This window comes from Tinamus guttatus, unplaced genomic scaffold, assembly GCF_059628265.1.
Source record: "Tinamus guttatus ecotype Peru unplaced genomic scaffold, ASM5962826v1 Tinamus_guttatus_pri_ptg000472l, whole genome shotgun sequence".
Lineage (NCBI taxonomy): Eukaryota > Metazoa > Chordata > Aves > Tinamiformes > Tinamidae > Tinamus > Tinamus guttatus.
Window position 1 is genome coordinate 2924848 of NW_028289006.1, and position 22899 is coordinate 2947746.

A 22899-nucleotide genomic window follows, 5' to 3' on the forward strand; every position below is an offset into this window, starting at 1 on the left:
GCTTTTTACTGCTTTTATTAATGAATAACGCTGTCGGAGTCGCTGAAACATCTACAAATGATTAACTTCGCTTTTCGTTTTGGAGGTCTCCATCGAGGCCGCTGCCGCCCTCGTTACCTCAGGACGACTACAACTCCCAGGCGGCGCCGCGGCGGGCGCAGGACCCGCGGCCGCGCCGGGCCGGGCCGGGCCGGGCAGGGTAGGGGGCTCTGGCTCCCTAGGGCGCTCCCAGGCGCGGGGCGGATGGAGCCGCCGCGGGAGCCGCCGCATCCCGCGCGGGGAGGGCCGGGACCGGGGCCGGGGAGGCAGCGCGGGGGCAGCCGGGGCCCTTGCGCAGGCCTCGCTGCTCTCCAAGATGGCGGCGCCGTTGGCGGTAAATTCGGGTAAGAGGCGGCGCGCGGGACGGCGGCGGCGGCTCCTCGCGGCCCTTCCCGCCGCGCGGGGGCTCCGCGTCTCCCCGCGCAGCCGCGGCGGGGGCGGCCCCGGCGGCCCCGGCGGCTCGGGGCACCCGTGGGCAGCGGTCGAGGAGAGGCCCCGCGCAGCCCCTCGCTTCTGCTGCGGATCCATATATATATGTATTTAACATAAATAAAAAAATATAAACAGGTAACATGGGTATCAGCAACAAGCTTCCCTTGACGTGGCCTGGCATAACTTGGTGCGTGTTTATTGCAGCCGTTTTGCATTGCTTTTTATCTTTGAAACTAAGTGAAGATTCTCCCGATGTGCAGTAAAATATGAAAAAAAAAGAAAAAGAAAAGAAGAAATGCCTGTTGAGTTTTAGCATTACATGGAAGGTCTAGAAATGTTGTGCTAGTTCCTTTTGTGCAGGGTGATCTGGTCACCTGTGGCCGCTCCTTCAGGAGCTGCTGGTTGAGGCAGCACTTAGTGGCATAAACTGCCATGTGTGTGGGGGAGAATTTGGTTACAGTAGGAATAAAGAGTCCATAACTGTTCAAACAGGCCCCGTTCAGTAAAGTTGTTCATGGCCTTGTCCAGGATAGTTTGGAATATTTGAAAGGCTGGAGATCTGCCAGCCTCTCTGGGCTTCAGTTCCAGTATTTGATCGCTTTCTTGGTGATGCCTTTTTTTTTTTTTTTTTCTCCTAATGGCTGCTTGAAGTTTCTCATATTGCAGCTTATGGCTGTTGCTGCTCATCTCCTGAGGTAGCTCAGTGCCCGTTTTCCTTACTTGCTCATTAATTAGCTCAAAAGCTCCCCTTCCTATCCCTATTAGCCTTTTCTTCTTAAGACTGAACAAGAGCAGTCCTTTCAGTCTCTGCTTGTACATAATATCCTCCAGTCCTCTATTTCAGTATCTTTTTTTTGACCTAGGTTGGCAAACTAGCATTTCCCTTCCTGTGCCGGCTTGGCCGCAAGGATGAGCTGCTGGCTACTGTTCAGCTTCCCATCTTCTAGGATGCTCAGATGCTTTTTTGCAAACCTGCTTGCTAGCCCATTGGCCCCCATCCTACATTGTTGCACTCAGTTATTCTCTCTCAGATGCAGGATTTTGCATTTCCTTTTGCGGGACTTCGTTAGATTAATATAGGGGTAATGGGTATGTAGTGAAAAAGCAGTCAGCACTGGAATAGGTGCATGGCCAAAAGGTCTGTGACTGAGGTGCCGCATGCCACAAAGAGCTAATTAAGTCCTCAAGTTTTAGAAGCTCAACTCTGCACCAAATAAAGAGTAAAGTCTACAGTTTGGCAAAAACTTCAAGCATGGACATGAACTGGCAGTGCTGCCAAAAGATGCAACCCAGCCTGTCTTTGCTGTTCACTGATGGGGTGGTCAGTCCTTTTGAAATTGTAATCATTCGAATACTGCAAGAGACAAAAGTCAGCATGGTTAGTAAAGCAAAGCAGCTCCAGCAGCAAAGTGGTTTCGGAGTTTCTGCCCTTCCTTGCACTCTTGCTCGCTCCCTCTGTGCTTGAGTGTGTGGTTCTTCCCATTGTGTTCATGCCTTAGTTTCCAGGTCACTTTGTAAACTCTATTAATGGAATGATTTGATTTTAAAAACAAGATGGGGAAGGACTTTTAAAAATGTTTTTTTTTTTCTCTCCTGGATCTTTTTTTTTAACCAGGATCATTTGACTAGCCTGACTTACAGCGCTGTCCAACAGAGACTTGCATGGTTATATCTAGGGAATCAGGCATGTATATGAGTAGGAATGAGGGGCTCTGACTGAAGGAGGGTGTCACCTCTTAAAGAAGCTTCTCCACTAGAATAAGAAAAATGAGTAAATGTGAAAGAAATATCTAGGGTTGTTAATTTGTTTCCTGATATAACGATGCCTTTAAGCTTACAATGTTAATTTCTAGTACATTTTATTCTGCATTACTTTATGCAATGATGTAGTAAATTCTAGGAGCATTGTTCATTTTAGTTCCTCATGTATTACATATTTATTTGTTTTGGTCTTTTGGTCAAAAATGGAAAGCAGGAAAACTTGGCTTCATTTCATTCAGGTTCAATGTCTGCTGTACAGTTCTTAGTTATTCTTTTAATCAAAGTGGATGGAATTTTATATATATATATAACACACACATGTATTTATATATATTTATATACATATCTGTGTATGCGTATATGTAAAAAAGAATACAGGATAACACGCAGAGATTATATATTTTCATAAGCTGCCACAGAGCCCCCAAACCTACCTGCGTGCATCTTCCTTTTTGCTTCTCTAATGCTCCAAATGTTTTACCATTAGATAAAATAATCAATCGTTCTATTTTTTATGCTTTGAAAGGGAACAAAGGCTTGATGTACCTTCTTGTTTATACTGTCAAGCTGAGACTATACAGTCAATTAAAAAAAACCCAAACTCTACTTATTGAAAATCTTGTGTAAAGAATTGCTCCATTTTTCCCATTTTAATATGTGTTTTAATCGTATGTCTTCTTTTAGCTGCTAGTTTGTGGGGCCCATATAAAGACATATGGCAGACGGTGATGAATGCCATTTGGAAGAGGCAACCCGAAGCCATTCATCGCCTTGATCAGGTTTTAAAGAAGCACAAATCCGACTTCATTTCCCTCTTCAGAAATCCGGTACTGGCCTCATGCTCTCTTGTGGAAAGAATTGCTGAGTTGACAATTTGCTCTGTCTTGTCTTTAGGCGCTGACAGTTCTTTTCATTCTACGTTTTTACAGTAGGTGACGCAACTGGTTGCAGTCTTGTCCTGCGAGAGGAATAAAAATAGTTTGAAAAATACTTAATATTTTGTCTTGTGCATCATACATATGTTTTTTAAAAGTGTAACTTTTTTCTTATTATTTAAAGGAATAGAAAGTACTAGCTTTTTTTTTTTTTACTGCTACTTTTGTGCATCAGAAAAGAAGGGCAGAACTCTTTCTGCTGGTGTGGTCCATGCACGTGCACATGGTTCAGTTGGTTTATTCAACACACTGGGTAGATGAACACATGAATGTACAAAACATGCAAGATATCCTTTTAGGAATGTGAGAGGATTTGGAAAAATTCATTGTTTCTTAACTGGTGGATCACAGAGTAACCATCAGAAGTATACTGTATGCTTTTTGTGAAATTACTTTTGCGATAACGTATTATTTTTAAGACTAAGTCAGGAGATTTAACAGTCAAGTATATTATTTTGTCTGTGTGTTTTAGCATTTGAGTTGCATGGAAGAAAGAATGATGCAGAAAATAGTGCTTTGGAATGGAATAATGCAATAGTGTCATCAACATTTGGGGTGTCTTTCACTGGGATGATATCAATTGCTGTTAAGTGTATCAACATTTATTTTCTATCAAAATTTGCTTTCTGTCATTGGTGTACTGAGTAAATTAAATGTCAGCACTGATTGCATAAGATGATTTTTGGGACATTCTCACAACAAGACCATTGCCACGCAAGTGTAAAGCATTTTTAGCATGCCTTTACTATCTCTGAGTTTAAAAACACTGGCTTTGTTTTTATGATGACAACTTAACCTGTGAGAATTGCATTTGTGAGGAAGGATTAATGCCTAAAGCTTTAGTCGGTATTTGATCATGCCATTCTGAATAACTTGTGGTGCTTGATTCTCTCGCAGCCAAAGAATGTTCAGCAGCATGAGAAAATTCAAAAAGCAAGTACAGAAGGGGTTGCTATCCAAGGTCAGCAGGGAACCAGGCTTTTGCCAGAGCAACTCATCAGAGAAGCCTTTATCCTCAGTGACCTCTTTGATATTGGAGAACTGGCAGCTGTTGAGCTCCTTCTAGCTGGTGAGGAGGGAAAATCGGGGATGGAGAAATGCAGCTTATATAGGGCCTTCTTTTCTATTGTGTAGAAGGTTCTTGAAAAGAAATTTGTTAATACAATGATTTAATATAAAAACACTGTTCGGAGAATATATGTTCATATTTTATTCGGCTATTGCAAAAGGGAGAATAATTTGAGGGTCATTTTTTTTCTTAAGAATTACCTTCTCTAAATATCATTCAATTAAAGAATAATTTAAAAATAATTGACTGAGTTTCTTCATAAAGCAAAGTAATAGAGGTTGTTTTTGCAAGTTGCATATTATTTATATAGTGATATATGACTGATTGATATCAAAAACTGATTCATAGAATTACGGAAAGTGACACATGCTCGAATTGATTATTAAGGTGAGCAAATATCAGTGTGCAGATGCCAGCTGGAGTAGGATATTTATGGGCTTGCGCTTCTATTTTTTTTAAATTTGTGGATATTTCTAGCAGCCGAATACAAATCGTAATGATAATAGCACCCAAAATATCTATAATTTTTTGAAGCATCCAAACCAAATCAAAGTGATGATTATCATATGCAAATAATCACAGCTGATCTGAGTGCAATTTTTATATTTTTATTAGAAATATAAGGCTACATCACCATATGCCTTCAAATTTCTGTGACCATTCTGTGTCTTTCCATTCAATAGGAGAGCACCAGCAACCTCATTTTCCTGGCCTTACAAGAGGTCTAGTGGCTGTTCTCTTGTACTGGGATGGAAAAAGGTGTATAGCCAATTCCTTACGAACCCTAATCCAGTCACGCCAAGGCAAGACATGGACGTTGGAACTCAGGTCTGTATTGGAGTGAGCTAATGCACTAAAGAGCTGTCTGTTTTGATGGCTTTTAGGACTGATTAGAATTCAGGGAGTACAAATACTCTGAAATTTCCTTGTTCCTCATAACCTGCTGCTAGCTGCCTTTTTTGTTTTCTGTGTGTGTGGTTTTTTTTTAGCATAACATTCTTCTTTATCTTACCTGTATTTTTAATGTTTTATAGGGGCATCAGTTTTATTTTCAATTCATTTATACGTCTTCACTTTTTAGCTATGTTTTGCTTCAGACATCCTTCCAGACAATGTAGCTCTAAATAGTGCTGCTTACTTAGTATTTCAGAGACTGAGTTTCTACCTGTGCTATGTGGCCAGCATAGCAAAGCAGAGAATTGTTTGCCTGCCTTGTCTTAAAATGGACGCACTATTTACTGGAGAACATAATATCCATATGTGACCTTGTTTTGATTGTAAAAAGAAAAGAAGTACCCCACTGCTTACTTCTAATATGACTGCTTGACTAGAGGAAGATATTACAGTGAGTGTTACAATATAAATGCAAATGTTGTAGCGTAACAAAAATGATCACTTGAGAGCTATTTCCACCACTCCTATGGATATGTGTAATACTGCAAATACTCCTATTAGTGAGAAAGAGGCATCTCTAGGCTGTGAGCTTGTGAGTTCCATGCATCTGATGCATAAGACTTTTGTCTCTGTACAGAAATTTTAAATATGTTGGCCTGTCCTCACTTTCCAAGTTCTTGAAACTACTGTTTCACAAAGAGCTTTGTATCCATTCAGCATGTTTTGAGAGAGCGCTGTTTACTGATTTATGATGCACATTTAGTTGCTTTCTGTACATAATGTAATTATTCATTTTCTGACAATTATCAAATAAATTTCATGGGATTCATTATTTTAGACTCCTTCCTCTGTGCTTGGGAATAGTTTGATTAAGTGTTGTGTTCATTTTTCCTCCATTATAGTCAAGAGTTGATGACCATGACAACACGCTTTACGGATGACCTAATGGAGCAGGGTTTGACTCAGAAGATCCTCACTCTTGTGTCTCATATTGATTTGAACAATGAATTTGAAAAACTCCAGAGAGAGCGAGGGCTGGGCAGTGAGAAACATCGCAAAGAGGTAAAGGAGGAAATGGATATTCCTGTCATTGCAAAGATTGAAATGTACTAAGAGATATGGTGTAACTTAGCCTTTTTTACATTCCAGTTTCTATTCTTTATCTTTGCAAACTGTGTTAATGTCTGAGGTGCAATGGTAACTACTCTGCAGCTTGTTCTATAGCAATGCGGGATCCAGATTACTCTGCACTTTTTCTATTTCCCTGCTGTTCCGTGATACCAGGGCATACCCTGTCTTTAGCAGGGAAGTATAATAAAGGACAGGAAGAAAGCAAATTAAAGTGAGCAGTGAGCATTGCTTGAAAATGAGTTTTCATTTTTGTACTCCTTGCAGCTGATTGGGACTGTGGCTAACTGCAGAGTTATCGGTAGTAGGAAGATTTTCTACATTATTGTTTTTATTTCTGAGCTTCTTTCTCATGTGTGATCATTCTAAAAAACATTATGGGATAGAATAGGCCAGTTTGTTTTCCCCTAGATAAGGGAAGTATTTTTTATTTACTATTACTATAGCAACTATGCAAAGAATATACTTTATTAATTCATTTAAAATGCATTTTATTTAGCCAGTCACAATGGGTATAGGTGAAGAACTTTATTAGAAACTGATTATTTAGCTAAATTCAATGGTATCTCTAGGGATGGCTATGAAAGGTCATTTTAGTGTCTTTTTAAAGAGATTCTTAATTGAGCTTCAGTCATTTTAACTGTTTTTCAAGTCTTCTGAAAACCCAGTGTGGGAGGAGGAACAGAGTTAGCAAATGAAATGAATGTTTTTCTTTTCTTCAAAACAGGTGATTTTAGTAGAACTGTTAGAAAAACACAAACATTATTTTGAGTGTACTTAGTTTTACCACAGTATGCGGTATTTTAGCAAATAATAAAATGAAAATCATATTTTTAGTATGAAAATGGTAGGCAGCTTTCACATAAGGCTTAGTATAGGAATGTTAGAATTCACTTATGTTTATATCTTCAAGTTCATATAAATATTTTGCCTGGCTCAGCAAAAAGTATTGATTTAAAATTTTAAATCCCTTTAATATTGTTCAGTGTCTTAAAAATTCTGTGTTTATATAGTAAGTTTATATAGTAAGGACATCTCTTTTGGGGACTGGGAGAGTAAATCTTCCAGCTCCGACCTTCTTCGACACACCCACATCAGTGTATAGTGTGTGTATGATACAGACAGGAGGTGTGACCTCTGTGTATGTAATATGTTTACAGCTATGAAAATTCTGCACAGGTTTATGCCTTCTGACTTTGACAGAGATTCTTGTTTGCATGTAATCAGATTTGAAAATACCTGCTTGTACTTCATGTGAAATGGCTAGGAATGCAGATGTATTTAACTAGCAGAAAAATGCTTTTCATTGGTTAGCAATTAGACAAACAACCAAAAAGCAAGATTTTTCACTAGTTGTTGTTTTTAAAGTCATTTTTAACTTTTCACTAGCCATACTAATTGCCTGAGGAAAACAAACTGTCTTGCCAGTTTGCTTTGTTCACTTTTTTGGTTTTGTTTTGTTTTTAAAGGTTTCTGACCTCATCAAAGAGTGCCGACAGTCTTTGGCTGAAAGTCTCTTTGTCTGGACCTGCCAGTCCCCGCTGAGTAAGGATGACACTCTAATCCTCATAAGTTACCTGGAGAAGGTAACGGTGGAAGCTGATGGCTCGCTGGATGGAGTGAACTTGTCTCTTCTCATGGCTCTCCTTTACTGCTTTGATGTCAGCTTTCTAGAACAAGGCACAGAGGATCGTGAAGGTAATGCTCGCAAGTATCCCAGAGAGGATAAATCATGCAAATAGATAAACTGTTACTGAATCAATTTTGTTACTACTACTACAAAATCTATTGAAGTTTATTATAATAAAGCATAACATCTTCCTGGAATATGCATGCTAAGGAACAGTTATTTTATGCAGGGGAATAGAATTGTTTCAGTATCAATCTGGATAAAGTTTACACATGAATACTATGACTATAATGCAAAATACAGTGTGTGGTCTCAGATAAATTTACTGGGAGAGAGAATGCCCAAATACATAAATGTTTTTGAGGAACTGTTGAGTATTGATTCTGCGTTTTATGCTTACTTTCCTTACTTGACAAGGGAAGGTAAGGCTCTGCATGGCAAAGTGAATAATCAGATTTGAAAGCAAATTTTACAGTATTCAGTATATTCTTTTTTCTTTTTTAAAGATCTGATCCTCCGACTCCCTCTACTAGCAGACAGACAGTATATAGCAACAATACACACTCGCCTTCAGGAATCTCAAGCATGGAAGCTACCAGGGCTGCAGGCGACTGTGAGATTAGCCTGGGCACTGGCATTACGTGGAATATCCCAGTTATCTGACGTGACGGGTAAAGTACTCTAAAGTTCACTAGTTGCTACAGTTCAGTATAGAGCTATGTAGAGCTTGCAAGTGCTGAAAGTGAAAATACCCTGTGCCTTTCTGAACCATTAGTGAATACCTTTATAATAAAAATGCTGCTGACAAGCTCTTTAAAAATTTTGCAGTATATGCTCAGTATATTTCAATTTGGTTGTTAAAAATTAATTGCCATGAAATGTAAACATATTTAGAAATATTTGCTGCTTATAGACATTAATACTGCACAGCGTTCTCTTGAAGTGAAAGAGAATATGAAAGTGGGATTTTAGCAGTTTTAATATCCTTTTAAGGCTTAAATCAAGAATAGTTTTTTGTTTATGACTTTTTGCCTCTGCAGAAGTTGATTTCCAGCATGCTTGTTGAGAGGACGTATCTGTTTGCATTTTTCCCTTGTACTTTTCAAACTTTTCGGGTCAGAATTGAGATTACTCCAAAATACCTTTTAAGAGAAAACACATATTTCATAACTTTTCTAATAAAGCTTAGTTCGTGATTCATAACAGCCTTAGATTTGATCTGGTAAATGGATTATGCACTTTAAGTTGGACTAAAAGCAGAACATTCTGTGTCAACGTGTCTTTTCCAGTAGGGTGTTTTTTTCTGTATACTGGAAAAAAACAAGGTTGATGGAAGCTTGTCAGTTTGCAAGTTAACCAGGTATTTTGAAACGCATTGAGAATTCTGTTTTTTTGGGTTTTTTTGTCTTAACCTCTTCTTTTGTTGCTTAGTTCTAGCAGAATTCACTGAGGCAGACGAGGCGATGGCAGAGCTAGCGATTGCTGATAATGTCTTTCTGTTCCTGACTGAATCTGTGGTGGGGTCAGAAAATTTCTACCAGGAGGAATTTTACATTCGCAAAATTCATAACCTTGTCACAGACTTCCTTGCGCTTATGCCAATGAAAGTAAGTTGATTATGTCAGCAGCACTGCTTGAGGAATTTGGATATCTCCTCCAGATTTGTAAAATTAGGACAGGCAATACGTGTGTTGAGGTATCACCCAACACTTGAGATGCTGCAGTTCAGAAAGCCTGTTCACTTTATGGAACGGGTGCAGTTTGGAGATATATTTTCCCAGATAAAAGTGTTTTTAAAAGCAATTTTTACTTTACCACTAAGTGTAGTGAGATTTGCAAAGCAAGTCTTTGTAGTGATATTGGTTTTGTTTTGTTTTAAATGCTTAAAATTTACGTGAGTTTTGTTGTTGACAGTAATGTAATATATGTTTCTTTTGTCCTTTTTCTTTGATACAGACTAGTATAATCTAAATTCACTGACTCTGTCTTTTTTTTAAACTAATCTTTTTCATGTTTAAAGAGAAGAATTTTCCTTTTTCTTCAGGGGCATAAGGTGCTAGTAAAACAAGCTGTGATTTTCACTGGAACAGCAAAAACACCTCAGAAGAGAGGAAAAAAATGTTTGAAGCAATTACAGAAGTTATGTTTGTGCAAAGCTTGTATCCAGGCATTATAGTTCTATGAAAATGCTTTTGGTTAATTGATAGAGATAGTGTTTTGTTAACTTCAGTGTTTTGATTTGCTGTCTGAGCTGTTAAGTAAGTACTTTTTTCAATGTGCAAAAGGAAGAATTTTTGTTCAGTGCAAACTGGCAGAAGGAAAACAATGTTGGCAGGAAAAACATTTGAGCCTTAAGAATCTTTCTGAGAATATATCTGAACATGTTGTAGACAGCCTTTTGTTTTTTTAGTCTGTTTAATATGTTAAAAAAATGGCTTTTCATCCCTTAGCACCCTACAGTAGGCTAGAAGAAAAGAAATAGTTTTCTCAAAGATTTTTGAGATTTTAAAATAAACATCAGCTGTTTTTGTTTAGCCTTTTTTTTTTCTTCCATTTTTAACAAAGTATTCTAGGGTACCGGTTAAGGGACATTTTTTTTTTTCATTGTTGCAGTTGTGCTTCCCCTCCCTTCTCATTTTAGTTATTGTATTTACGGACATGTTCTAATAATTTTAGTTGCCACTGACCACTTTCTCAAGACCAAAGTAATCACATCAGTCAAAACTTTTTTAAAAGTCTCTATAAGCAGAAGTAGTTTTAATAACTCTATTTTAAAAGATGCAGCCCACAGGCCTAAATACAGAAAACATTATTCCACAGTTATCTTTATTTTTCTTTTTTCTTTTAAAAAGAGTTTCTTTTTACTCTTTGTGGATACTGGTCTAAATTATTTGTGTGGAGTCTAACTTTGCTAGCTTTCTAAGTAAAAAGAGGGAAAGGAGTGAAGCTTTTGGGGCTAATCTAGAGGGTTCTGTCTGCTCTAGGTGTCCCTGCTGGAGCAGGAGGGTAGGACTAGATGATCTCTAGAGGTCCCTTCCAACCTCAACCATTCTGTGATTCTGTGTGATTCTGTGAAATGATGAAGTCAGTGGGGAAAAGCTCCTGTGTTATCTGTTCAAGGCTCTTGCTGTGAACTGAGGGCTGTGAACTGATAAATACGGAAGTGATTGGATATGTCTTTGAATGTGGGCTCTGTAAAAATACTATTGTGATGTGCATGGAAGTTCAGTTCCGTTTTTATTTCTTAATAGACTATTAGGCAGCTTGGTCATTTCAATTGTTTTTCTTTCATTGTTAGCTAAATATAACCAATGTGTTTCTCTGCTTCATAAATTGTGTAGGTGAAACAGCTGAGAAATCGTGCTGATGAAGATGCTCGCATGATCCACATGAGTATTCAGATGGGTAATGAGCCACCACTTTCCCTTCGGAGAGATCTGGAGCATTTAATGCTTTTAGTAAGCTCTATTTTTAAAATTACATCAGCAAAAAATGATGGTGACTTTCCTGCTTTATCAAATAATCCATATCTGAATAATAATGTACAGTCCTGTCTCTTGCCCTTTTTAGTTAAATGCATCTTTTTCTTAAATATGTAGGCTTTTCTATGACTTTTCTTATAGAGGAATGAATTTACTAGTTTGACTTCTGATGTTAAAAGAATATCAGTTTTCTTCTTTATGTAGTTGATATTTTTCTGTCATCTTCCATTCTCTGATAGATTGCTGAATTGTATAAGAAAGACCCCTTTAATCTGGAACTTGCTCTTGAATACTGGTGTCCATCAGAGCCTTTGCAGACATCTACCATCATGGGATCCTACCTTGGAGTGGCTCATCAGCGACCTCCTCAGCGCCAGGTTATTTAGACTTACCAATTTTCCATTTGTAAATAAAAGATACAGTTTTCTTGAGTAATTACTGTTAATTTGAAATTAAAATTATAAAAGTTGCAGGCTGAATCAATAACAGGTCCCGTGATGGCAAGTTTGGCTGTGATTTTTATGTTTATTTTGTTTTTTGAGTAGAAAGATTGGTATGATTTTGCTATCATTGCTAGAGCTACCCTTTAACAAGACATTATTGCTGACTGTGTCCTGCCCTGCCTAATGTGGTCGTTGCTGCTTGCTCTAAATGAGCTACTGCCTGTCATTCACGGTCGTTAATAACTTGCTGACAGAGAGTCTAACCTCTTGTTTAGCCACATGGCTACAGCTGCTCAGCCATTTTTGCCTTAAGCGTATTCTGTATTTTCTAGCTGATAACTACTGCTTTCTTCTTTGATGTAACTGAGAAGGAAACTTTTTTAAATGCAGAAAACTTTTTACATCATATTTAAGAGAGTCATAGTATTTTTTATGGGTAAAAATCCACAAGAAATTTTCATAATTTAAAGCCCAAGGTGATAAGCCATGAGAATTCCAACTCAAAAATAGAAAGGAAAAGAAGTTGAAACAAATAATACTGTTCCAAAGCTCTAGAAGCGTGATGCAATCAACCCTCAGTGCTTCCTGAAGCAGTGTGCAAAGTTAGGCAAAATCTAGCACAGGGTAAACTGGACACAGCTTGAGACGCTCCTAGAATAGGAGCAAGTGAGTTAGGACCTGGTGCAACCTGTGGAGTCCTGGGTTGGACCCTGGGAGGAGCCGCTGTGTTTGTGAATTACCGTGCAGGGGGGTGACGTGCAGATTCCTCTCAGTCCCCACAAATTTTAACTTGTGCTGTCAGATTTTCATCCCATTTATTTCCTCTTGAAACGGTTTCATGTTCAGGGAAATGTAAAATGCCAATTAAAAAGTTTTGAGTTGTAATTTTTTTCTTCGTATTTGATTAAAATCTGCATTTCTTTGGCTGCCTGTTATTTTCCTAAAATTGATGAGATTTCTGTTTTAAAAAAGCTTTTATTTTTTATTCGTTCTAGGTTGTCTTGTCAAAGTTTGTTAGGCAAATGGGTGATCTGCTTCCCTCCACGATTTACATCCCATACTTGAAAATGCTGCGGGGACTGGCTAGTGGGCCCCAGTGTGCTCACTACTGCTTCAGCTTGCTGAAAGTCAATGGCAGTAGTCATGGTAAGGAAAGTCATGGGGAGCTCTTCCTCAACTTTCTTTATGAAGTAGAAAATTATAAAGATTCGAATGAGGTAGATTTCGGCTTTTTACTTTTAACATTTCATCATTAATATGAAGATGAAATTGGAAGGTTTCATTTGGAAATGTAACCTGGATAAAGAGACTGATGATGTAATTAAATGTCTGCATGTCCTGGAAACGAAAGGAACTTGCATAATCAAATAGGTTTTCTTTTTCCTTTTTTTTTTTTTAAGAAAACCACCTGTTTCTTAAGAAATATAAAGTACAGAATGTTGTTTTTGCTCAATGTAAAGTATAAAAATGAATCACAGCTCCAAATTAAGTTCTGTGTATTGTAAGTAAAGTTGTATTTCCTGAACCTGTTTTTTTTTTTTCAGAAGCATATGTTACACATTAAAAGTGCTAACAGAACAAAGAAAGAGATGCTGGTCTGTCCTGGGTCTCCTGTTAATTTTGCGTTGATCAGTATCAGAAACAAGCACTTTGAAGATTGCAAATAGTGCTACAAACGTTCTGATTCATAAAACAACAAACTTATTAGTACTGGCTTTTTATATTAACATCTTCATATCTCTACAAAAAAATATAAGAACCACTGAATCCAGAAACAGTGGCTTAGCTTCAAACTGTTTTCTCCTCCGGATAGCAAAGTTTCCTTTTTTTTAAATTGCGCTAGCCTCCTTATCAACCTGTGAAAGAATTAAGAAAAAAAAATCATTGTTATCTGTTTGTTGTTTTTCTAGCGGAAAATATCCAAGGAGCAGGTGGCAGCCCAGTCTCCTGGGAGCATTTCTTTCACTCTTTGATGCTCTATCATGAGCACTTAAGGAAGGACTTGCCAAGCGCAGACAGTGTCCAGTATCGTCATCTGCCTCTCCGAGGAATCACACAGAAAGAACAGGATGGATTAATTGCCTTTTTACAGCTCACCACTGTTATAATTAATTGGGTAGGTAACCTTTTATTTGTTTTGCTGTGTTAATACATTTTTTTTTTGCAAAATGTCATTTGAACTAGCTCTTTTGATACGGTTTTATTTGTCAGTCAGCCTTGAAGTAAATGTGATCAAGAAAGGCCTGCAGTGCAGATGTATCAACAGTTACTTTATTTGATTTGGGAGGTTTGGAAGCATAGACAGCATGAGGAATAACAGTCATGCCCAGAATGAAGTCACAGCATGAATCAGGAGGAAGTGAAACCTTTTCTTGCACTTCCAGTGTTGCTGATTTTCCTGCTTTCTGCTGCTTCTTTGCCTGTTTGGGCAATGTCTTTCAGAAGAAATTACAATAGAGTAGGAGAGCTCAAGCCATTTGCATTTAATTATGAAAATTAGGAAAGTTAGGAAAGGCAACCGAGTTTAAAGAAAGTGGTAAAAAAAATAGCAAGGGAACTGACCGACTGTCAAACTTGCCTCTGAAGTTAGATTCGAAATGTCCCCTTACCAAAAAGTAAAATATACCAGAATTTTTCTGGAAGAGAAATTCAAAGAGAATAAAGCTGCAATACAGACTAATTCTCTGCTAATTCTGGATAGTGTGCTCTTCAGTTTGCTCTCCAAAGCCAGCAGTTTATAACAGTTTGAAAAATATCAGCATAAAAGTTCTGTGATATAGTGAGATGCCCCTTGACTTTGCTGATGCAAATACAGAACAAATCAGTGAAAGCGATGAAGCTTTTTAGAAATTATTAATTCTATTAATAATTCTGCCAATCCTATCAATTATCAAAATTGTTTTTTTTTCTTTCCCTTAAAGCCAGATTAGTTTGTAGTGTAAATACGTAAGCGGTTATGTCAGCATTAAAACTTATATTACTTGGCATTATCAAACAAAAACCTTGAAATTTGCTGGGAATGCATGGAATTATCAATCGATAAATAATCTGGAGACTTATTCTTATCCAGTGGTTCATCTGGGAGTATCAAGTGACACTCCATCTCCCCATCAGAGTTTGAAGAGGCTGTCTAGATTATAAGCACTTGATCTTGTCTAGGAATATACGGCTATGAATATGTGTCTCCTAAAACAACTGTTACAAGAAATTTATCACACGCAAGTTTTCTTTACTGATAGGAACAATGTTAGTATAATTTTAGCTGTTTGTTGATGATGCTGAATTGTGAATTAGAGGTTGTAAAACATGAATAATTTTCAAACTCATGATGTGCAATTTTGTTTGATGTTGAACGCTGCAGAGTGAGAACGCTCGCTTGGCGCTCTGTGAACACCCTCAGTGGACCCCTGTGGTGGTAATTCTGGGACTTCTGCAGTGTACAATTCATCCTGTTTTGAAAGCAGAATTGTTAGAAACTCTTACTGCTTTTGGGAAATCTCATGAGATAGCTTCTTCACTCTGGCAATCCTTGGAATACACACAGGTATTTGGGGATTTTATCCCTTTATAGCATCCCAGTCTGATGAAATTGTTAGTTTATTTGAAATCTGTGTCTTTTTCGATAATACTGTCTTTTCTCCAAAATATTCTTGTTTCCATTGTTGAATATAGACTTTTTTCTTTCATTTTTTTTCAGAGATGAAATATTACTGTGTATGTTGTTTGATTAATGCAGTGTTTATTTCAAAACAATTTTTAAAATGGCTGTATGTTTTTGTGTCTCAAAAATCTCAACAGCCATGATTAGTTTACATAAATACAGATTTTCTACGTGACAGTTCTCTGTGTTAAGCACTTCTAAAAACAAATTTATCTTCTATAACAAATGTTTCATTCATTAAATCATTTTATTGTTTAATGTAGTCATATTCTCTGAATATGAGTGATGCTAATGGAAGGAAGGAACTCTCTCTAAAAAGCTCCAGGCATCTGTTTTTGAGAGGAAAAAGTTCACTATAAGCTCAAATATACAGTTGCCAGATTTTGCAATTAAGATGGCAAGCACCATGTATGTGTTGAAAGCCCCTGCTTTTAAAAATAGGACATTTTTTCTTAGTCTTGATAAGAATTTTAAATATGAAACTTGAAGAAGATGGATATCAAATGAAAATGCCCTCAGTATTGTTAATTCAGAAATCATAAGGGGTTGGAATTCTTTCCTAGTATATGTTATGGTTCAGACTATTTTTTGTTCTCTTTGGAAATATCAGCCACACGAACTACAACTGCTGGCTTGCTGTTAGTTATTAATAAAAAGACCCTGGTAATAATGGCAATTTATAAATAGTAGTGTTTTAAACACTCTCTAACTTTGCTTTCTTGTTTGTGATGTTCTTTAAAATATGCTGTTGTAAGAGAAAACAAGATAAAGGTCTGCCCCCAATCAATGTAAGAGAAAAGAATAAAGAATCATTGATCTGAAAAGATTTCTGATCTTTATTCATTTTAACAAGAAACATGATGCAGATATTTGAGGATATAAACTCGAAGTGTGCACATTACAATCCGTCTTTTGAGCTTTGAAGAGGATTTAGGAAACCTCTTCTTACAGCTAAAAATGTTTGTCTTTTAATCCTGATAGAAATGATGGAGGTGCACATTGATTTTGTGAAATGTGTTGTTTATGTGTTTTCTTTTTTTCTGTTTTGAAGCTATTGCAGACGGTGAGAACTCCAGGCCAGAGACAAGCAATCGGTGTTGAGGTGAGGGGTTCTCTTACCCTGGGTGCCCTCTCTGCTTGGGTACATATGAGTGCAGCTTCTGCATGGCTACAGCTGTCCAGAGTTTGCTATTATGTCCACAGGAGACATGTCCTTGAAATAGGAGCTATATTTTCTCTGCTTCTCAATTTATTCTCAAGTCTGCTTATAAGTTCTGTAAATCTCATCCATTTTTGAATCTATTTCAAGTAACAGGGCAGCGTTTAAACCTTCAGGTTCTTTAAGAGCACTTTTTATTGAGGTTTTCCATTTTGTCTCAGTTTCTAATCATTGCTGTTTTAGACCACAGCAGCAGCACTTTTGTATTTGTGTTGTATTTGTTACAACTTGGTACAGCTCGCTGCCTTCCTAATTAAAGTGGTAGATAAAAGGAGAGTTCAGTTAAGCATTGGAGCAAACCTTTTAGGAACTCAGAGCCGAATGAATAGTGCTCTGTTGGACTGAAATGACAGTGCTGTTGCTTCACTGCTTTTGTTTTGCTTGTGGCACACAGTGCCAAAAATGCAGCAAAGCCATTTCACTGTGAAGTAATTCAGAAAGGATACCCTTATTTTATTTGTTCTTGAATTTCTTCCTCCCACAAGATTTTTGATTTTTTTTTTCTCTCTCTCTCTCTCTCTGTTTTCTCTGCCCCCTCGGGCAGGTTGAATTGAATGAGATTGAGTCTCGATGTGAGGAATATCCTTTAACCCGTGCCTTCTGTCGACTCATCAGCACGCTGGTGGAGAGCTCCTTCCCCTCGAACTTGGGAGCAGGTCTCCGCCCGCCGGGCTTTGATCCGTATCTCCAGTTCCTCAGGGACTCCGTGTTTCTTCGATTCCGCACCAGAGCCTACCGGAGAGCTGCTGAAAAAGTAACTCTTGTTTGAAAATCGTTTCTTTAGGATGTATCGATGTATCTAAGTTAAAACGGTTTGGCACTGCTGATGTGGCTTAGATCTGCCGTTTGAGAACTTGTGCAGCTGCTTAATTTTCATGCAGCAGAGGTAACCTTGAGCAGCTCAAGGTGATTTGATTCTTTAAGCTGGTGCCTTTTTTCAACTAAGGGGTCATCAGGATCCAACTACTTCAAAGGAGTCTGCAAAAGACTCCTTAAATTATTCATTCTCTGGTAAGAATTATTAGAACCAGTTGGCTAATGACTTCTGAACCTCTCTCTCATACCTGAATCTCCAAGTCAGATTTGTCCTTTCGATATCTTTACCGTACAGAATATTTCTGACTTGCTTAGCCAAGGAATTTGAGTTTGTTTTATGGTGGTTTTGGATAAAAGTGCTTGCTAAACTGATCCTGCAAGCTATTTATTTTATACCTAATAAAGACTGTTTATTGCATGTGGTCTTTAGCATATTAATATGTATATTGTAAAAAAGAGCATTTAGGATTCCATTTTACTTCAGAAAGGAAGCTTGATAGTTCAAATTATTTGACATGTTGAATTGCCAATGTTGTGGGATAGTATTTAAAATTAGGCAGTCATTCCATACTTCTTATCTAGTATATTACTACACTGATCATTGTGTGCTTTATCATCCTGGTGTTTTATTGAAGTATCCATCATATATATCCATCATTCTGCATCTGATTTTCTTTTTTTTTGTTTGTTTTTTGATTATCTTCAGTGGGAAGTAGCTGAGGCAGTTCTGGAAGTATTTTACAAATTGCTGCGAGATTACGTACCTCAGCTTGAAGACTTTGTGGACCAATATGTGGAGTTACAAGGTTAACTTGTTCATTCATTTACTGAAAACAGAATTGTGACTTGCTCTGCTCTCTTACCTCTCTCTTGTGAGCTTGTAAATATTGTACGTAAGCTGATGAAAAGCTGGACCAAGAATCTTAGATAGAAAGATACTCAAAAAATGACCATATACAATAGGCAGTCATGCTGCTGAGTGACTAGTGCTTCATGTAAAATCCTTCCTGCTTTTACAGCTCTGCTTATGTGGATGTCCTTCTTTTCCTCTCCCCTCTTATATTGCAGGTTTGCTTAAAAACTGTAATTTGACACTTAAAAAATCTTGTTCTTCAGCTTATTCCTCTGAGTTTCTTTCTTTGGTCTGTATCTAAATCTCCACTATACTCATAGTGTTAACTTACAGGTGTTAGTGTATTTGATATATCCTCTGGTATTAACAATATTCAGACCTTAATTAGAGCAGATAGTGGCAGTGGGATTATGATTCTGAAATCATTCAGTTCTAGACAACTGGTCTTTAAAAGGCCAAAGTAGATGGCACTCGGCTCACTGTAGGGAGGTTAAGGCTCATATAAACTCCACTTGTGCTGCATTTTTTTTTCTGTAGTGTGAAGTTTCTTCTTAGCAGTGAAAGCCAGTCTGATGCTTGTGCCATAGCATGACAGCCACTATAGGCACTTCTCAAGTGAACAGCCACTTGAAAACGTAACTTCCCAGTGACCTTGGCCCAGTCTTGTAAGGTTCTCTCTGCTGTTACTTCAACAAAAAAATTGGCACTTAAACTAACTTGGGCAATGTCTGGTAGCTGCTAATTCTCGCCCTCATCTAAAGCCCATCATTGATTTGAATTCATAATCATATCTTAGGGAGACTCTAACTGGTTAAAATTGAAATCCCGCTATTAAATTTTTGAGAGGAATGATAATTGACACTACCGTTCTTCCCAAATTCTTATTAGATGCCCAAATGTCTTATAGCTAAGGAAAAATTCTGAAGATCTTGTATGCAGTTTCATCAGTTGAGATGTTGCATGCAGCAACAAGAGAGTGTTACTGGCTTAAGTAATGGAAGTCTTCTATTAGCTAGTAGTTTTTTGTTCTCTGTTTAGGAGAAGAAGTAGTAGCATATAAGCCACCTGGGTTCAACTTGATGTATCATCTGCTGAACGAATCACCGATGCTGGAGCTGTCCCTCAGTTTGCTAGAAGAGGGGGTGAAGCAGCTTGATACTTACGCTCCATTTCCTGGTATGTGCCCTGAGTTTATTTTTCATGTTAAGTTTAAGTGCATCGTAGTTAGGAATTCTAGTTGATATTACAGGTGTTCAGCTAGTTCTTGTTTGTCTTGCATATAAAAACGAGGTTTTTGGGGAAATTCCTTGAAGTAAACAACTGACAATTTCTGTCTTGCTGCAAGACTCGGTGAATGAGGTTTATGAATATAGCCCATTTGTTACTTAAACTGCTCTTATGCTTTTTGTATGGTTCTTTGTGCACTGCAGGGAAGAAGCATCTGGAGAAAGCTGTGGAGTATTGCCTTGGACTTCTCAACTTCGCTTTACAGCAGGAGAGTCTTTTCATGGATCTCTTGAGGGAGAGCCACCTTTCCCTTATTGTCACCCCACTAGAGCAGCTGCTCCAAGGAATCAATCCTCGCACTAAAAAGGCAGATCATGTGGTGAATATTGCCAGGTATGCACAAAGCACTCAGTCGTGGGAGCATGGGAGTGATTGGATCCTGGTCCTTTAATTAGATTTTCCCAGCTAATGCTTTGGTCTGTACAGAGCATGCACCTGGGGGAGAGGACGTTTCCATAGATGGTACAGTCATATGTACACTGGTACAAGATTGGGATCTGAAATTCTATATATTTTTTTACATTTTGAAATTAGTTTTCTCACTATTTTTTCTAAGCTGCTCTATGTGCAATGATTTCCTCACAATTTGCACTTTGCCCCAGGCTTTGTTGTAGAGTGGGAGAGTAAACTTTTGTTTGGTGCTATTGGCCAGTTTAATATTCTAAAGTATTGCTCATTAGTTGCTATATTAAGCAAAAATCAAGCAAGCAATCTGAAACTCAGTTTCAAATGAAGAACTGTGAAACTTTAATTTCCACTTGCCACTGGCAACCTCTGCTGTTGCTCGGTTTCATAATAATTTTACTTACAGACAAGCCAGTATTGATGAATAGTAGAATTGGCCGCATAAGCCATGAAATTCTGGCATGCAGTACAGTAAAATCAACTTGTCTCTTATTGATTTTTTTTTTAACTGTATTAAGTTTGTCATGTAACAACTGTTGGCAAATAGTTTTCAAACAAAATAAGAGGTTCTTAACCTTCATTAAGAGGTTCTTAATTTTGTTTCTTGCAAGTGTTAGGTATGTGCAGTGGTTGCTTTTACTTTTGCTCTTCAGTGATGCTAACTCATTTCTGCAGCATCTGAAGATATTAAGTTTCTAGATGTTTCTTTTGGGAATATTTGACCAATTTAACTTACTGCAGCATTTGAAATAGATGTTGGATAAAAGAAATGATAACAAAATCTAGGAGTGGTTATCATCCCTACCTGTCACTAATGACAGAGAAGTGTTAGGTGCCTCATGTGGCACTGAATTCTTTTTTCAGCTTTAAAAAATTAATATGTAAGTGGATTTGTAAATGTTTTAACTCTAAACATGATATTTCTCATTGTATTACCATCTTGGAAAATAAAAATGCCCAACAATTTAATTTAAAATGTATTTTTTATTATTTTTGAAGGTACCTTTATCATGGAAACAGCAATCCTGAACTGGCTTTTGAAAGTTCCAAGATATTATGCTTTATTTCTGATAATTCCAACATCCAGATAAAGCTAGTTGGTGATTTCACACATGATGAGGTAAGTGCCATTTTGATGAGATTTGGAAAGAGACAAATGGTGGAGAAATTCTAGTGTTTCATAATGTTGTTTTAAAAGATAGTTTTTTTAGATGAAATGTATTAAAATTATATTGTGTTTTATCTCTATGTGTTATATTTTCTTATATATTGAGATTTTTTTCTTGACAATATCTGTAAGGATAATTTAGCATATTTACCAAGAGTAGACTTTGATATTTTTTTTTCTGTTTAGTGGCTTAATAGCTGGCCTATGCTTAAAACAGCCAAGACTCCAACAACTAGATTAACTTTTGTCTGGATTTTTTTTTCTACCGATGTGGGGGAGGTGTAAAAAGAATTGTTGTTTTATACTCTTCTACAGTCTCACTTAAAAATCTTTTCCATCCTTCCACTGCTGAATACAGAGTATAAGTCAGAAGCTGATGGCTGGATTTGTGGAATGTTTGGACAATGAAGATGCAGAAGAATTAATTAATCCAGATGAGGGTAAATAACATGTAAAGAATTTTTAAAGCCTTTTATCTTTTGCATAGATTGAAGTCACTGAAAGTAACATAAAGGGCATATACCGCTTTTAAACCAGTAAAGTTTTTTTGTGTGTGTCATTTTCTTTGTCATGGTCCCATAACAGAAAGAACACTAAGGTCTTGTTAATCTAAGATATGCTCAGGATATGATCAACTAGCCAAAAACTGAATCTGTTTCCCAAGAAAAATATTAGCATTGTGCTTATGTATTATTTAGAGCAGTGTTGCTAATAGTTTGATTTTTTTTGTTGTTTTTGAAATATTGATTCTTATATACTCATATAAGTCATAGCCTTAGCTTTCTTGCATTTGCCCTCAAAACTTTGAGGATTCTTCCAAAGCAGTCGTGTCATTTCATTGTTCATCTGTCGTCTTTGTTCTGTTATTCAAGAGCTGGAGCCTGAGAAGAAGCGGGCACGAATCCATCACGAAACAAGGATCAATATTCTGAATCTTCTGATCACCTCTCTCGAGTGTAGTCCTCCCAGCCTTGCTCTGTATCTCCTAGGATATGAACTAAAGAAACCTGTCAGCACCACAAATCTGCAAGACCCAGGTATGAAGATGAAAAATTGATAAAGCATTTATTTAGTCCTGGTACGAGCGCTGAGAAGAAAGGAGGAATGCAAACGGACAGAATTTTGATTTTAGTATTAAAATCTCTTACCTTCTTCCCTTGGTTGTAGTGGGCAGTATGAGCAGTATTTAACAATTAGCCATCTAAAGACAAATTAAAAACTCTCCTTCGAAACTGTGAAATAAATTTGCAATGAAAGTTTGTTAAGAGCATTGCCACTCTGTGCCACGTGCTCTGGGTGTCCCTGCTGGAGCAGGGGGGTTGGGCTAGATGATCTCCAGAGCTCCCTTCCAACCTCAGCTGTTCTGTGATTCATCCTGTATATTTAGAAAAGAAAAAAAGAAAAAAGGAAAAAAAAAAAAAAGTAATTGAATCTTTTTATAGAGCTTTTTATGAGAGAAAACTCATAAAAGTTTTAGTTCCATAATTTGTCCTTGTTTTACCAGTGGCTCAAAAGCCCACAGACTAGCTATAGAAGTTAAGGGTTTTTTTAAATATATTTTTTCTTTTTTTGCTGGAATACACTTCCCCCTTTTAATTGATTCAGAAGCATATTTCACAGATCTTTTTCTTGCTGCTTCGTGGAACTGCATAGTACAACACAAGAGTTTAGCATCTG

General features: G+C 37.4%; 1 protein-coding gene across 1 annotated transcript in view; it reads left to right on the forward strand.

The window, feature by feature from the left end:
* Positions 1–322: 322 nt before the first annotated feature.
* Positions 323–22899, forward strand: part of NUP205 (nucleoporin 205) — a 41283-nt gene continuing 18706 nt past the window's right edge. The window contains exons 1-21 of the mRNA XM_088532875.1: positions 323–383; positions 2917–3059; positions 4065–4236; positions 4920–5064; positions 6033–6192; positions 7728–7956; positions 8395–8559; positions 9320–9495; positions 11230–11346; positions 11610–11747; positions 12809–12959; positions 13724–13929; positions 15175–15357; positions 16526–16576; positions 17238–17447; positions 18216–18315; positions 19401–19538; positions 19793–19982; positions 21054–21174; positions 21581–21662; positions 22095–22259. Of these exons, the coding sequence (XP_088389001.1) occupies positions 356–383; positions 2917–3059; positions 4065–4236; positions 4920–5064; positions 6033–6192; positions 7728–7956; positions 8395–8559; positions 9320–9495; positions 11230–11346; positions 11610–11747; positions 12809–12959; positions 13724–13929; positions 15175–15357; positions 16526–16576; positions 17238–17447; positions 18216–18315; positions 19401–19538; positions 19793–19982; positions 21054–21174; positions 21581–21662; positions 22095–22259 (3070 nt within the window). The 5' untranslated portion in view covers positions 323–355. The remainder of the gene's footprint in view (positions 384–2916; positions 3060–4064; positions 4237–4919; positions 5065–6032; positions 6193–7727; positions 7957–8394; positions 8560–9319; positions 9496–11229; positions 11347–11609; positions 11748–12808; positions 12960–13723; positions 13930–15174; positions 15358–16525; positions 16577–17237; positions 17448–18215; positions 18316–19400; positions 19539–19792; positions 19983–21053; positions 21175–21580; positions 21663–22094; positions 22260–22899) is intronic.